At 46.3% G+C, this 17,693-nt stretch overlaps 1 protein-coding gene across 3 annotated transcripts in view; it reads right to left on the bottom strand.

The window, feature by feature from the left end:
• Window positions 1-17,693, bottom strand: part of PAX7 (paired box 7) — a 176,725-nt gene that overhangs the window by 41,748 nt on the left and 117,284 nt on the right. For all 3 annotated transcript variants that reach the window (XM_088466304.1, XM_088466306.1, XM_088466305.1), the window contains exons 6-7: window positions 16,016-16,181; window positions 15,635-15,831 (exon numbers count right to left, since the gene is read on the bottom strand). In XM_088466304.1, the coding sequence (XP_088322430.1) occupies window positions 15,635-15,831; window positions 16,016-16,181 (363 nt within the window). The remainder of the gene's footprint in view (window positions 1-15,634; window positions 15,832-16,015; window positions 16,182-17,693) is intronic.

Genomic DNA, 17,693 nt, shown 5'->3' with positions numbered 1-17,693 from the left:
TTACCCACATTCCCCTACATGTCCTCACTGCCCTACAGTGCTCATTACCTCCTATTACCCACATTCCCCTACATGTCCTCACTGCCCTACAGTGCTCATTACCTCCTATTACCCACATTCCCCAACATGTCCTCACTGCCCTACAGTGCTCATTACCTCCTATTACCTGCATTCCCCTACATGTCCTCAGTGCCCTACAGTGCTCATTACCTCCTATTACCCACATTCCCCAACATGTCCTCACTGCCCTACAGTGCTCATTACCTCCTATTACCCACATTCCCCTACATGTCCTCACTGCCCTACAGTGCTCATTACCTCCTATTACCCACATTCCCCAACATGTCCTCACTTCCCTACAGTGCTCATTACCTCCTATTACCCACATTCCCCAACATGTCCTCACTTCCCTACAGTGCTCATTACCTCCTATTACCTCCCATTCCCCAACATGTCCTTACTGCCCTACAGTGCTCATTACCTCCTATTACCCACATTCCCCAACATGTCCTCACTTCCCTACAGTGCTCATTACTTCCTATTACCCGCATTCCCCAACATGTCCTCACTGCCCTACAGTGCTCATTACCTCCTATTACCCGAATTCCCCTACATGTCCTCACTGCCCTACAGTGCTCATTACCTCCTATTACCTGCATTCTCCTACATGTCCTCACTTCCCTACAGTGCTCATTACCTCCCATTCCCCAACATGTCCTCACTGCCCTACAGTGCTCATTACCTCCTATTACCTGCATTCCCCTACATGTCCTCACTGCCCTACAGTGCTCATTACCTCCTATTACCCACATTCCCCTACATGTCCTCACTGCCTTACAGTGCTCATTACCTCCTATTACCCACATTCCCCAACATGTCCTCACTGCCCTACAGTGCTCATTACCTCCTATTACCTGCATTCCTCTACATGTCCTCACTTCCCTACAGTGCTCATTACCTCCTATTACCTGCATTCCCCAACATGTCCTCACTGCCCTACAGTATTCATTACCTCCTTTTACCCGCATTCCCCTACATGTCCTCACTGCCCTACAGTGCTCATTACCTCCTATTACCCGCATTCCCGTACATGTCCTCACTGTCCTACAGTGCTCATTACCTCCTATTACCCAACATGTCCTCACTGCCCTACAGTGCTCATTACCTCCTATTACCCGCATTCCCCTACATGTCCTCACTGCCCTACAGTACTCATTACCTCCTATTACACGCATTCCCCTACATGTCCTCACTGCCCTACAGTGCTCATTACCTCCTATTACCCAACATGTCCTCACTGCCCTACAGTGCTCATTACCTCCTATTACCCACATTCCCCTACATGTCCTCACTGCCCTACAGTGCTCACTACCTCCTATTACCTGTACTCCCCTACATGTCCTCACTGCCCTACAGTGCTCATTACCTCCTATTACCTGCTTTCCCCAACATGTCATCACTGCCCTACTGTGCTCATTACCTCCTATTACCTGTATTCCCTTACATGTCCTCACTGCCCTACAGTGCTCATTACCTCCTATTACCCGCATTCCCCTACATGTCCTCACCCCCATAAAGTGCTCATTACCCGCATTCCCCGGCATGTCCTCACCTCCATACAGTGCTCATTACTCGCATTCCCCTACATATCCTTACCTCCATACAGTGCTCATTACCCGTATTCCCCTACATGTCCTCACCTCCATACAGTGCTCATTACCCGCATTCCCCTACATGTCCTCACCCCCATACAGTGCTCATTACCCGCATTCCCCTACATGTCCTCACCTCCATAAAGTGTTCATTACCCGCATTCTCCTACATGTCCTCACCTCCATGCAGTGCTCGTTACCCGCATTCCCCAACATGTCCTCACTGCCCTACAGTGCTCATTACCTCCTATTACCCACATTCCCCAACATGTCCTCACTGCCCTACAGTGCTCATTACCTCCTATTACCCACATTCCCCAACATGTCCTCACTGCCCTACAGTGCTCATTACCTCCTATTACCCAACATGTCCTCACTGCCCTACAGTGCTCATTACCCGTATTCCCCTACATGTCCTCTCCTCCATACAGTGCTTATTACCCGCATTCCCCTACATGTCCTCTCCTCCATACAGTGCTCATTACCCGCATTCCCCTACATGTCCTCACCTCCATACAGTGCTCATTACCCGCATTCCCCTACATGTCCTCACCCCCATACAGTGCTCATTACCCGTATTCCCCTACATGCCCTCACCTCCATACAGTGCTCATTACCCGCATTCCCCTACATGTCCTCACCTCCATACAGTGCTCATTACCCGCATTCCCCTACATGTCCTCACCTCCATACAGTGCTCATTACCCGTATTCCCCTACATGTCCTCACCTCCATACAGTGCTCATTACCCGCATTCCCCTACATGTCCTCACCCCCATACAGTGCTCATTACCCGCATTCCCCTACATCTCCTCACCTCCATACAGTGCTCATTACCCGCATTCCCCTACATGTCCTCACCTATATACAGTGCTCATTACCCGTATTCCCCTACATGTCCTCACCTCCATACAGTGCTCATTACCCGCATTCCCCTACATGTCCTCACCCCATACAGTGCTTATTGGGCCTGATTCAGGAATACACGCAGTGCCTTGTCGGTGCTGTGATTCCATATGCAGCGGACTTACGATAATATTCTAATGACTCAGCTGCCGTCTTCTGCACAGAGACACCCACCTCCAGCGCTCACAGTATTTGTAGATACTCAGAAAATAGCCCCAACACGCCTGCGTTTTTCTAACCGCCCCCTGTTACTGACTACCTGGCACTCACTTTGCGAATAAATCCTCGCTGCATCCGCTGTCTCAAACACATTGCCACATGTGTGCAGTAGCCAAAAATCCCTAACACTGCTTCCACCTCTGCATGAGGCCCATTGCCTCCCACTGCCTGCAGGCTCCATAATATCTGCATCTCCCTATAGTGCTCATCACCATCCCCAAGTTGTCCTCAAAGTCCCACAGTGTTTATTACGCACAATTCCCAGCTCCCTACAGTTCTCTATATTTACCAAACTCCACACAGGCTTAATAATTTCTCATCTTCCCAGAATGCTCAACATCTGCTCCTGACATTTCCCCACCTCTCCCACTTCCCTGTATCCCCAACATCTACTCCTGACATTTCCCCACCTCTCCCACTTTCCTATATCCCCAACATCTACTCCTGACATTCATCCACCTCTCCCACTTCCCTGTATCCCCAACATCTACTGCTGACATTTCCCCACCTCTCCCACTTTCCTGTATCCCCAACATCTACTCCTGACATTCATCCACCTCTCCCACTTCCCTGTATCCTCAACATCTACTCCTGACATTTCCCCAACTCTCCCACTTCCCTGTATCCCCAACATCTACTCCTGACATTCATCCACCTCTCCCACTTCCCTGTATCCCCAACATCTACTCCTGACATTCATCCACCTCTCCCACTTCCCTGTATCCCCAACATGTACACCTGACATTCCTCCACCTCTCCCACTTCCCTGTATCCCCAACATCTACTCCTGACATTCCTCCTCCTCTCCCACTTCCCTGTATCCCCAACATGTACACCTGACATTCATCCACCTCTCCCACTTCCCTGTATCCCCAACATCTACTCCTGATATTCATCCACTTCTCCCACTTCCCTGTATCCCCAACATGTACACCTGACATTCATCCACCTCTCCCACTTCCCTGTATCCCCAACATGTACACCTGACATTCCTCCACCTCTCCCACTTCCCTGTATCCCCAACATGTACTCCTGACATTTCCCCACTCTCCCACTTCCCTGTATCCCCAACATGTACACCTGACATTCCTCCACCTCTCCCACTTCCCTGTATCCCCAGCATGTATTCCTGACATTCCTCCACCTCTCCCACTTCCCTGTATCCCCAACCTCCACTCCTGACATTTCCCCACCTCTCCCACTTCCCTGTATCCCCAACATCTGCTCCTGACATTCCTCCACCTCTCCCACTTCCCTGTATCCCCAACATGTATTCCTGACATTTCCCCACCTCTCCCACTTCCCTGTATCCCCAACATGTACACCTGACATTCATCCACCTCTCCCACTTCCCTGTATCCCCAACATGTACACCTGACATTCATCCACCTCTCCCACTTCCCTGTATCCCCAACATGTACACCTGACATTCATCCACCTCTCCCACTTCCCTGTATCCCTAACATCTACTCCTGACATTCCTCCACCTCTCCCACTTCCCTGTATCCCCAACATTTACTCCTCACATTCATCCACCTCTCCCACTTCCCTGTATCCCCAACATTTACTCCTCACATTCATCCACCTCTCTCACTTCCCTGTATCCCCAACATTTACTCCTGACATTCCCCCACCTCTCCCACTTCCCTGCATCCCCAACATCTACTCCTGACATTCCTTCACCTCTCCCACTTCCCTGTATCCCCAACATCTACTCCTGACATTCATCCACCTCTCCCACTTCCCTGTATCTCCAACATGTGCTCCTGATATTCATCCACGTCTCCCACTTCCCTGTATCCCCAACATGTACACCTGACATTCATCCACCTCTCCCACTTCCCTGTATCCCCAACAAATACTCCTGATATTTCCACACCTGTCCCACTTCCCTGTATCCCCAACATGTACACCTGACATTCATCCACCTCTCCCACTTCCCTGTATCCCCAACATCTGCTCCTGACATTCCTCCACCTCTCCCACTTCCCTGTATCCCCAACATCTACTCCTGACATTCCTCCACCTCTCCCACTTCCCTGTATCCCCAACATCTACTCCTGACATTCATCTACCTCTCCCACTTCCCTGTATCCCCAACATCTACTCCTGACATTCATCCACCTCTCCCACTTCCCTGTATCCCCAACATCTACTCCTGACATTCATCCACCTCTCCCACTTCCCTGTATCTCCAACATCTGCTCCGGATATTCATCCATGTCTCCCACTTCCCTGTATCCCCAACATGTACACCTGACATTCATCCACCTCTCCCACTTCCCTGTATCCCCAACATGTACACCTGACATTCATCCACCTCTCCCACTTCCCTGTATCCCCAACATGTACACCTGACATTCATCCACCTCTCCCACTTCCCTGTATCCCTAACATCTACTCCTGACATTCCTCCACCTCTCCCACTTCCCTGTATCCCCAACATTTACTCCTCACATTCATCCACCTCTCCCACTTCCCTGTATCCCCAACATTTACTCCTCACATTCATCCACCTCTCTCACTTCCCTGTATCCCCAACATTTACTCCTGAAATTCCCCCACCTCTCCCACTTCCCTGCATCCCCAACATCTACTCCTGACATTCCTTCACCTCTCCCACTTCCCTGTATCCCCAACATCTACTCCTGACATTCATCCACCTCTCCCACTTCCCTGTATCTCCAACATGTGCTCCTGATATTCATCCACGTCTCCCACTTCCCTGTATCCCCAACATGTACACCTGACATTCATCCACCTCTCCCACTTCCCTGTATCCCCAACAAATACTCCTGATATTTCCACACCTGTCCCACTTCCCTGTATCCCCAACATGTACACCTGACATTCATCCACCTCTCCCACTTCCCTGTATCCCCAACATCTGCTCCTGACATTCCTCCACCTCTCCCACTTCCCTGTATCCCCAACATCTACTCCTGGCATTCATCCACCTCTCCCACTTCCCTGTATCTCCAACATCTACTCCTGACATTCCTCCACCTCTCCCACTTCCCTGTATCCCCAACATCTACTCCTGACATTCATCTACCTCTCCCACTTCCCTGTATCCCCAACATCTACTCCTGACATTCATCCACCTCTCCCACTTCCCTGTATCCCCAACATCTACTCCTGACATTCCTCCACCTCTCCCACTTCCCTGTATCCCCAACATCTACTCCTGACATTCATCTACCTCTCCCACTTCCCTGTATCCCCAACATCTACTCCTGACATTCATCCACCTCTCCCACTTCCCTGTATCCCCAACATCTGCATGGCTGCCACAAGTAAAGACCATTCTTATGGTGTCCATCTCTCTCCACAGCTTCCAGTCCTCACAACATGCAGTTTGTCCCTATTTCCCCTCCGTTAGCCACATGGCCAGTTAATCTCTGGCTCTCCTTGCACTACATAGTATCTATCATTACACACAGTGCACAACAGCCTGTCCTCCTTGCACTACATAGTATCTATCATTACACACAGTGCACAACAGCCTGTCCTCCTTGCACTACATAGTATCTATCATTACACACAGCGCACAACAGCCTGTCCTCCTTGCACGACATAGTATCTATCACTACACACAGTGCACAACAGCCTGTCCTCCTTGCACTACATAGTATCTATCATTACACATAGCGCACAACAGCCTGTCCTCCTTGCACTACATAGTATATATCATTACACACAGTGCACAACAGCCTGTCCTCCTTGCACTACATAGTATATATCATTACACACCGCGCACAACAGCCTGTTCTCCTTGCACTACATAGTATCTATCATTACATACAGTGCACTCCAGTCTGTCCTCCTTCCACTACATAGTATATATCATTACACACAGTGCACAACAGTCTGTCCTCCTTGCACTACATAGTATATATCATTACACACAGTGCACTCCAGTCTGTCCTCCTTGCACTACATAGTATCTATCATTACACACAGTGCACAACAGTCTGTCCTCCTTGCACTACATAGTATATATCATTACACACAGCACACAACAGCCTGTCCTCCTTTCATTACATAGTATATATTATTACATACAGCGCACAACAGCCTGTCCTCCTTGCACTACATAGTATCTATCATTACATACAGTGCACTCCAGTCTGTCCTCCTTGCACTACATAGTATATATCATTACACACAGTGCACAACAGTCTGTCCTCCTTGCACTACATAGTATATATCATTACACACAGTGCACTCCAGTCTGTCCTCCTTGCACTACATAGTATCTATCATTACACACAGTGCACAACAGCCTGTCCTCCTTTCATTACATAGTATATATCATTACACACAGCGCACAACAGCCTGTCCTCCTTTCATTACATAGTATCTGTCATTACACACAGCGCACAACAGCCTGTCCTCCTTTCATTACATAGTATCTGTCATTACATACAGTGCACTCCAGCCTGTCCTCCTTGCACTACATAGTATCTATCATTACACACAGTGAACAACAGCCTGTCCTCCTTTCACTACATAGTATATATCATTACATACAGTGCACAACAGCCTGTCCTCCTTGCACTACATGGTATATATCATTACACACAGTGCACATCAGCCTGTCCTCCTTGCACTACATAGTATATATCATTACACACAGTGCACAACAGCCTGTCCTCCTTGCACTACATAGTATCTATCATTACATACAGTGCACTCCAGCCTGTCCTCCTTTCACTACATAGTATATATCATTACATACAGCGCACAACAGCCTGTCCTCCTTTCACTACATAGTATATATCATTACATACAGTGCACAACAGCCTGTCCTCCTTGCACTACATAGTATCTATCATTACATACAGCGCACAACAGCCTGTCCTCCTTTCACTACATAGTATATATCATTACATACAGTGCACAACAGCCTGTTCTCCTTGTACTACATAGTATATATTATTACATACAGTGCACAACAGCCTGTCCTCCTTGCACTACATAGTATCTATCATTACATACAGTGCACAACAGCCTGTTCTCCTTGCACTACATAGTATTTATTATTACATACAGTGCACAACAGCCTGTTATCCTTGCACTACATAGTATATATCATTACACACAGTGCACAACAGCCTGTCCTCCTTGCACTACATAGTATATATCATTACACACAGTGCACAACAGCCTGTCCTCCTTGCACTACATAGTATCTATCATTACATACAGTGCACAACAGCCTGTCCTCCTTGCACTACATAGTATATATCATTACACACAGTGCACAACAGCCTGTACTCCCTGCCCTACATAGTATATATCATTACACACAGTGCACAACAGCCTGTCCTCCTTGCACTACATAGTATCTATCATTACATACAGTGCACAACAGCCTGTCCTCCTTGCACTACATAGTATATATCATTACACACAGTGCACAACAGCCTGTACTCCCTGCACTACATAGTATATATCATTACACACAGTGCACAACAGCCTGTACTCCTTGCACTACATAGTATATATCATTACACACAGTGCACAACAGCCTGCCCTCCTTGCACTACATAGTATATATCATTACACACAGTGCACAACAGCCTGTCCTCCTTGCACTACATAGTATATATTACATACAGCGCACAACAGCCTGTCCTCCTTTCACTACATAGTATCTATCATTACATACAGCGCACAACAGCCTGTCCTCCTTCCACTACATAGTATATATTATTACACACAGTGCACAACAGCCTGTCCTCCTTTCACTACATAGTATATATTATTACACACAGTGCACAACAGCCTGTCCTCCTTGCACTACATAGTATCTATCATTACATACAGCGCACAACAGCCTGTCCTCCTTTCACTACATAGTATCTATCATTACATACAGCGCACAACAGCCTGTCCTCCTTGCACTACATAGTATATATTACATACAGCGCTCAACAGCCTGTCCTCCTTGCACTACATAGTATATATCATTACATACAGTGCACAACAGCCTGTCCTCCTTGCACTACATAGTATCTATCATTACATACAGCGCACAACAGCCTGTTCTCCTTTCACTACATAGTATCTATCATTACATACAGCGCACAACAGCCTGTCCTTCCTGCACTACATAGTATATATCATTACATACAGTGCACAACAGCCTGTCCTCCTTGCACTACATAGTATCTATCATTACATACAGTGCACAACAGCCTGTCCTCCTTGCACTACATAGTATATATCATTACACACAGTGCACAACAGCCTGTCCTCCTTGCACTACATAGTATATATCATTACATACAGCGCACAACAGCCTGTCCTCCTTTCACTACATAGTATCTATCATTACATACAGCGCACAACAGCCTGTCCTCCTTGCACTACATAGTATATATTATTACACACAGTGCACAACAGCCTGTCCTCCTTTCACTACATAGTATCTATCATTACACACAGTGCACAACAGCCTGTCCTCCTTGCACTACATAGTATATATCATTACACACAGTGCACAACAGCCTGTCCTCTTTTCACTACATAGTATCTATCATTACATACAGCGCACAACAGCCTGTCCTCCTTGCACTTCATAGTATATATCATTACACACAGTGCACAACAGCCTGTCCTCCTTGCACTACATAGTATATATTACATACAGCGCACAACAGCCTGTCCTCCTTTCACTACATAGTATCTATCATTACATACAGTGCACAACAGCCTGTCCTCCTTGCACTACATAGTATATATTATTACACACAGTGCACAACAGCCTGTCCTCCTTTCACTACATAGTATATATTATTACACACAGTGCACAACAGCCTGTCCTCCTTGCACTACATAGTATCTATCATTACATACAGCGCACAACAGCCTGTCCTCCTTTCACTACATAGTATCTATCATTACATACAGCGCACAACAGCCTGTCCTCCTTGCACTACATAGTATATATTACATACAGCGCTCAACAGCCTGTCCTCCTTGCACTACATAGTATATATCATTACATACAGTGCACAACAGCCTGTCCTCCTTGCACTACATAGTATATATCATTACACACAGTGCACAACAGCCTGTACTCCCTGCACTACATAGTATCTATCATTACATACAGCGCACAACAGCCTGTTCTCCTTTCACTACATAGTATCTATCATTACATACAGCGCACAACAGCCTGTCCTCCTTGCACTACATAGTATCTATCATTACATACAGCGCACAACAGCCTGTCCTTCCTGCACTACATAGTATATATCATTACATACAGTGCACAACAGCCTGTCCTCCTTGCACTACATAGTATCTATCATTACATACAGTGCACAACAGCCTGTCCTCCTTGCACTACATAGTATATATCATTACACACAGTGCACAACAGCCTGTCCTCCTTGCACTACATAGTATATATCATTATATACAGCGCACAACAGCCTGTCCTCCTTTCACTACATAGTATCTATCATTACATACAGCGCACAACAGCCTGTCCTCCTTGCACTACATAGTATATATTATTACACACAGTGCACAACAGCCTGTCCTCCTTTCACTACATAGTATCTATCATTACACACAGTGCACAACAGCCTGTCCTCCTTGCACTACATAGTATATATTACATACAGCGCACAACAGCCTGTCCTCCTTGCACTACATAGTATCTATCATTACATACAGCGCACAACAGCCTGTTCTCCTTGCACTACATAGTATCTATCATTACATACAGCGCACAACAGCCTGTCCTCCTTGCACTACATAGTATCTATCATTACATACAGTGCACAACAGCCTGTCCTCCTTGCACTACATAGTATCTATCATTACATACAGCGCACAACAGCCTGTCCTCCCTGCACTACATAGTATATATCATTACACACAGTGCACAACAGCCTGCCCTCCTTGCACTACATAGTATCTATCATTACATACAGTGCACAATAGCCTGTCCTCCTTGCACTACATAGTATATATCATTACACACAGTGCACAACAGCCTGTCCTCCTTGCACTACATAGTATATATTACATACAGCGCTCAACAGCCTGTCCTCCTTGCACTACATAGTATATATCATTACATACAGTGCACAACAGCCTGTCCTCCTTGCACTACATAGTATCTATCATTACATACAGCGCACAACAGCCTGTCCTCCTTGCACTACATAGTATATATTATTACACACAGTGCACAACAGCCTGTCCTCCTTTCACTACATAGTATCTATCATTACACACAGTGCACAACAGCCTGTCCTCCTTGCACTACATAGTATATATTACATACAGCGCACAACAGCCTGTCCTCCTTGCACTACATAGTATCTATCATTACATACAGCGCACAACAGCCTGTTCTCCTTGCACTACATAGTATCTATCATTACATACAGCGCACAACAGCCTGTCCTCCTTGCACTACATAGTATCTATCATTACATACAGCGCACAACAGCCTGTCCTCCTTGCACTACATAGTATCTATCATTACATACAGCGCACAACAGCCTGTCCTCCCTGCACTACATAGTATATATCATTACACACAGTGCACAACAGCCTGTACTCCTTGCACTACATAGTATCTATCATTACATACAGCGCACAACAGCCTGTCTTCCTTGCACTACATAGTATATATCATTACATACAGCGCACAACAGCCTGTTCTCCTTGCACTACATAGTATCTATCATTACATACAGCGCACAACAGCCTGTCCTCCTTGCACTACATAGTATCTATCATTACATACAGCGCACAACAGCCTGCCCTCCTTGCACTACATAGTATCTATCATTACATACAGTGCACAACAGCCTGTCCTCCTTGCACTACATAGTATATATCATTACACACAGTGCACAACAGCCTGTACTCCTTGCACTACATAGTATCTATCATTACATACAGCGCACAACAGCCTGTCTTCCTTGCACTACATAGTATATATCATTACACACAGTGCACAACAGCCTGTACTCCTTGCACTACATAGTATATATCATTACACACAGTGCACAACAGCCTGTCCTCCTTGCACTACATAGTATATATCATTACATACAGCGCACAACAGCCTGTCCTCCCTGCACTACATAGTATCTATCATTACATACAGCGCACAACAGCCTGTCCTCCTTGCACTACATAGTATATATCATTACACACACAGTGCACAACAGCCTGTCCTCCTTGCACTACATAGTATATATTATTACACACAGTGCACCACAGCCTGTCCTCCCTGCACTACATAGTATCTATCATTACATACAGCGCACAACAGCCTGTCCTCCTTGCACTACATAGTATATATCATTACATACAGCGCACAACAGCCTGTCCTCCCTGCACTACATAGTATATATCATTACATACAGTGCACAACAGCCTGTCCTCCTTGCACTACATAGTATATATCATTACATACAGCGCACAACAGCCTGTTCTCCTTGCACTACATAGTATATATTATTACACACAGTGCACAACAGCCTGTCCTCCTTGCACTACATAGTATATATTATTACATACAGCGCACAACAGCCTGGCCTCCTTGCACTACATAGTATATATCATTACACACAGTGCACAACAGCCTGTACTCCCTGCACTACATAGTATATATCATTACACACAGTGCACAACAGCCTGTCCTCCCTGCACTACATAGTATCTATCATTACATACAGCGCACAACAGCCTGTCCTCCCTGCACTACATAGTATATATCATTACATACAGTGCACAACAGCCTGTACTCCTTGCACTACATAATATCCATCGTACACACAGTGCACAAAAACCTGTCTCACAATACACAGTATTTATTAACATTTACTTAAATAACGCCGGCATATTCTTTTGCGCTTTACAATATCTCAGCATCTATGGAGCAGAGCATTCTTCACTTTTCACTGTATATAAGTTCTTGGTATAAATTATGCACTTTTTACTTTTTGAGTTCATGCTGCACTCCCCACAGTGTACAATATCTTCTCATACATGGTGCAGAGCATTCTGTGCTCTTCGCAGTGCAAAATATCTCCGTATCATTAGGCAGAGCATTTTGCATTACTCGCAGTACACTATCTTATGCTGGGTACAATCTTAACGATGTGTACCCAGCTGATGTGTCGTGCGGTGGGTCCAGACGGGGTCCCAGCATCGGCGAGTGCATTCACACTTGTCGATGCCGGGAGCGACTGCGAGAGAGCGGGGACCATGCTTCAATCGGCAGCATGGTCCAAACTGACGTTATAGACCGTCGGACTTGTGCGGGAGCACGCATTCTCAGCAACATAGCGGGTACACACTGCCCAATGCGGGCGATATGTTGTCCGATCCGCCGGATCGAACGACATCTCATCTAGTGTGTACCCGGCTTACGCATGCATGGTGCAGAGCAATCTGCGATCTTTGCAGTACACAATAACTTATACATGATACAGAGCATTCTGCCATACATAATATCTTATTATATATGGTGCAGACCATTCTGGGCTTCTCACATAATACAATATCTTAGTATACATGTTGCAGAGCATTCTGCCCGCCATGCAGTACACAGTATCTTAATATACATGGTGCAGAGAATTCGGCGCTCCTCTGGTACACAATATCTCAGCATACATGGTCCTTCCCTCACACTACACAATATCTTGGTTTCATTGTTGCAGAGAATTCTACGTTCCTTACTGTATACAGTATCTCAGTTCACATGGTGCAGAGCATTCGGCCCTCCTTGCATTACACAATATCTTAGTATACATGGTGCAGAGCATTCTGCGCTCTTCGCAGTACACTATATATTATACATGATGCTGAGTATTCTGCCATACATAATATCTTATATATGGTGCAGTCCATTATGGGCTTCTCACAGTATCTCTGTTTACATGGTGCAGAGCATTCTGCCCTCCTTGCATTACACAATATCTTAGTATACATGGTGCAGAGCATTCTGCCCTCCTTGCATTACACAATATCTTAGTATACATGGTACAGAGCATTCTGCCCTCCTTGCATTACACAATATCTTAGTATACATGGTGCAGAGCATTCTGCCCTCCTTGCATTACACAATATCTTAGTATACATGGTACAGAGCATTCTGCCCTCCTTGCATTACACAATATCTTAGTATACATGGTACAGAGCATTCTGCCCTGCTTGCATTACACAATATCTTAGTATACATGGTGCAGAGCATTCTGAACTCCTCACAATATACAATCTCTTAGGATATATGGTGCAGAGTGTTCTGCACTCCTCACAATATACAATATCTTAGGATATATGGTGCAGAGTGTTCTGCACTCCTCACAGTACGGAAATATCTCGGCATACATGGTGCACAGCATTCTGAACTCCTCACAATATACAATATCTTAGGATATATGGTGCAGAGTGTTCTGCACTCCTCACAGTACGGAAATATCTCGGCATACATGGTGCAGAGCATTCTGCACTCCTCACAATATACAATATCTTAGGATATATGGTGCAGAGTGTTCTGCACTCCTCACAGTACGGAAATATCTCGGCATACATGGTGCAGAGCATTCTGAACTCCTCACAATATACAATATCTTAGGATATATGGTGCAGAGTGTTCTGCACTCCTCACAGTACGGAAATATCTCGGCATACATGGTGCAGAGCATATTCTCACACTACCTACATTTTTGATGCGCCAACAACTTTGGTAGACTGTTCACATAAATGTAAGTATATTTTCTTCTGTCATTCCTTGTATGCTGTGTGTAACTTTGCCTTGTCAGAGGGGCTGGTTCTGAGGTGGGAGTAACGCAAAAAGAGCCAGTAACTTTGCATCTCGGTAACACCATGATGCACTGCAGGGGGAGGGGGGGGCAGATGTAAGAGGGACAGGGAGATTAGATTTGGGAGGGGCGTGTCCAGACTCGCATCTAAAATGCAGCATTTATGGCCTACATGCATCAGCAGCCAGTATTTACCCTGCATCCAAACATAATGTATGTATGTGCCGGATGGCAGTCAATAGATAGACAATGACAGGTCGAGAGTGTCTAGGTAGACACCAACTGGTAGACAGGCAATAGGTCGACAGGTACAAATGATCGACATGGATGAAGATAGGTACAAAGGTCAACACCTGTTGTTTTTTTCTTTTCTTTTTTTAGGATTAGGCTCTAGAAGGGACGATTAGAGTTAGCCACCTACCCCGACGGTTACAGTTAGGCACTAGGGGGGACGGTTAGGGTTAGGCACTTACCCCGACGGTTACAGTTAGGTAATAGGAGGAATGGTTAGGCACCAAGGGATGGGTTAGGGTTAGAATTTTTTTTTAAAAAGTGTCGACCATTCCAATGTCAACCTTTAGACCTTGTACATGTCAATCTTCATTCATATCGACCTATTGTGTGTCGACCTTATGACCATGTCGACCTTTTGTACCTGTCAACCTATTGCCTGTCTGCCAGTTGGTTTCAATCTTTGTAAATAGTGTAGCTCTCCATCCTCAGCCAATTCCCCCCCCCCCCCTCCCCCCGGTATTGCCGTATGGTTTATCCATGGTGCACGCTCTTTTTTTGCTTTACTCCCAACTCAGAACCGGGCCCAAAGCGATTGTTCATCTCATCAATGCACAAGCCTCCTTTTATCCAAGTGGCTCTGCCAGAATTTGCTGTTACTGTTATAGGTACAGTAGTATCTGCTTTGTTCTCCATACATTGGAAACACGTGTGACATATACAATGGCGTGGGTTGTCTTCTGGAATAAACAATGTAGAGCTGGCACAAATAGGACATGACTGGTAAGGCTAATGGGCCCTACAGGGAGCGCTGCTTACCTGTGGGGAGAGGCCATTACTGCCCGGGTTCATATGGTTGGATGGTCCCCCGTGGTTGATGAAACTGTCCGAATAGCTTGAGAAGCTATGCCTGGCACCATAGGCAGCTCCAGGATCTGCACTTGCAGCCGATAGACCTCCTTGGTGCATGGAGGATGGTGGGAGAGGCTGGGGTCTGTGGACTGTGCTCCCTACATCTGTAAAACAGCCAGATGGCAAAATGTAATACACTCATGGTAAGATCCTATCCTTCTCCATGAATGGGTGTGCTGTGTATTCATTGTATGAGCCAGTATAATAAGTGCATAGGCACCAAAGCATTATCGTGATAAGGTGATGGCACGTGACACTAGACCTATCCACAAGAACAAGCGTTCTGACCTTGGCAGAGGCTGGCTCCTGGGTATGATGTGTCAGGCAGCTGATATGGAGGCAATGCGGGCATTCCCGTGGGAGGAAAGCCTCCTGGCAACAAGTGGTTGAATGCTGCCAGCTGATTTGCTCCGGCCTGCTTGCGCCATCGAGCCCTTCGATTGCTGAACCAGACCTAAACCGGGAAGAGACAACACTTGTTCAAAACAATGGGAGGCAATCCGTCTTGGCAAATTGCGTGATTTCGGGAAAAACGCTGCGTAAGAAACAACGGCATGTGAGAAACATCACGTAGACTACAAACTGGAGAAAAAAAAACACTTTGCCATTAATTTTGGATCTGACGCTGAATAACAGAATTTAAGGTTGATGCACAATTTTCTTGCAGGTTGGTTATTGGAAAGGTCCATGTACAATAATAAGGACCATTCATTGGGTCATTTGCTCCAATTTGCTTTATAAAACTACTGAATGACCCGTGGCTCAATTTGTGTCGGTGCCATGTCAGTAGGGCTTACTCCAGGACCATTGCTTGACCACCGCAGTCAGGTGTGAGTATTGTACTGTCTCTGCCCTGTCTATCAGGGGCTCAGTCTTAGCCAGGACACTGCAGTGGGGTGGTCGGCAGAGACTCGGTGGGAACGCTCTTCAGCTGCCAGGATAATAGCGTGAGGAATGGGACAGGAATGTGCCAAACAGCTGCTGTAGGAACACTGGCAGGTTTACTGTACAAGCTGCCAGAGCCCTGGCGTAATATGGTCATGTGGAATACAGCGTGGACAGCAATTGTTCCACAATCCCACATCTCAGCTGGGTGGGTGCTTTAGATTATAAACATGAATTCACTTTGCAGACCCCTCCGTTTGACCTCTGGTGGTCTGTTGTGCTTCCGCCAAGTGTGATGCTGGGGAACTCATGACTACGTCTTGAACTATGTAGCGACATTGACAGCTCATCATGCTGTTATCTCACCCTCCAGCTGTTTCAAATAGAAAGTCAGCTCTTGGGTAAAATTTTCATCACCCTCTTTTTTTTTTTTTTATTGTACTCCTAGTTGGCAGATGTTTTGACTTGGAAATTGGTGAGCTCACAAGTCATTGCTGTACTGATAACTATTGTGCTGATAACGTAAGGTCCTAGCTGTAAAGAGCTCTGTCTTTTCTGTACCCAGCCCCCTCTCTGAGTCTGTAACCCAATCCCTGTCCCGCTGTAAGTGCTGACTACATTTCACTGTACACTCTGCTCAGTTTCTATCCAGAGCCTCTGGAGACCCCATTATACCCACAGATCTGTTCACACACCCTTCATCCTTTGGCGCTTTGTATACATATCTGAGCTGCAGTTCTGATGTCAGATACCGTGATTGTCAGATCGTTCCCACAAACCGTATTAGCAGAGCTGGGATCTGTGTGCACCTGCTCCGTTCCTGTCTACAGTAAGGGCCTCATTCAGACCCACTCGCAAGCGGCTGTCCGTTCGCAAGTGGGTCGATGGTGTGCACTGCGCATGCGCACGACGGAGGGAGCTCCGTCATGCGCCAGACGCGACGAGCGAAGTACTTTCCTTCGCTCGTTGTGTCTGATCAAAGGGGGCGTGCTGTCGATGTTGATTGACAGCACGCCCCCTTTGGTGGGCGTGCCGGGGGGCGTGCCTGCCAGACGGAGGCGTTCCCAAGGGAATGCCTACC

The sequence above is a fragment of the Taudactylus pleione genome, unplaced genomic scaffold, assembly GCF_031769625.1.
Source record: "Taudactylus pleione unplaced genomic scaffold, aTauple2 ptg002751l, whole genome shotgun sequence".
Classification (NCBI taxonomy): domain Eukaryota; kingdom Metazoa; phylum Chordata; class Amphibia; order Anura; family Myobatrachidae; genus Taudactylus; species Taudactylus pleione.
This window is presented reverse-complemented; position numbering and strand designations above follow the sequence as displayed.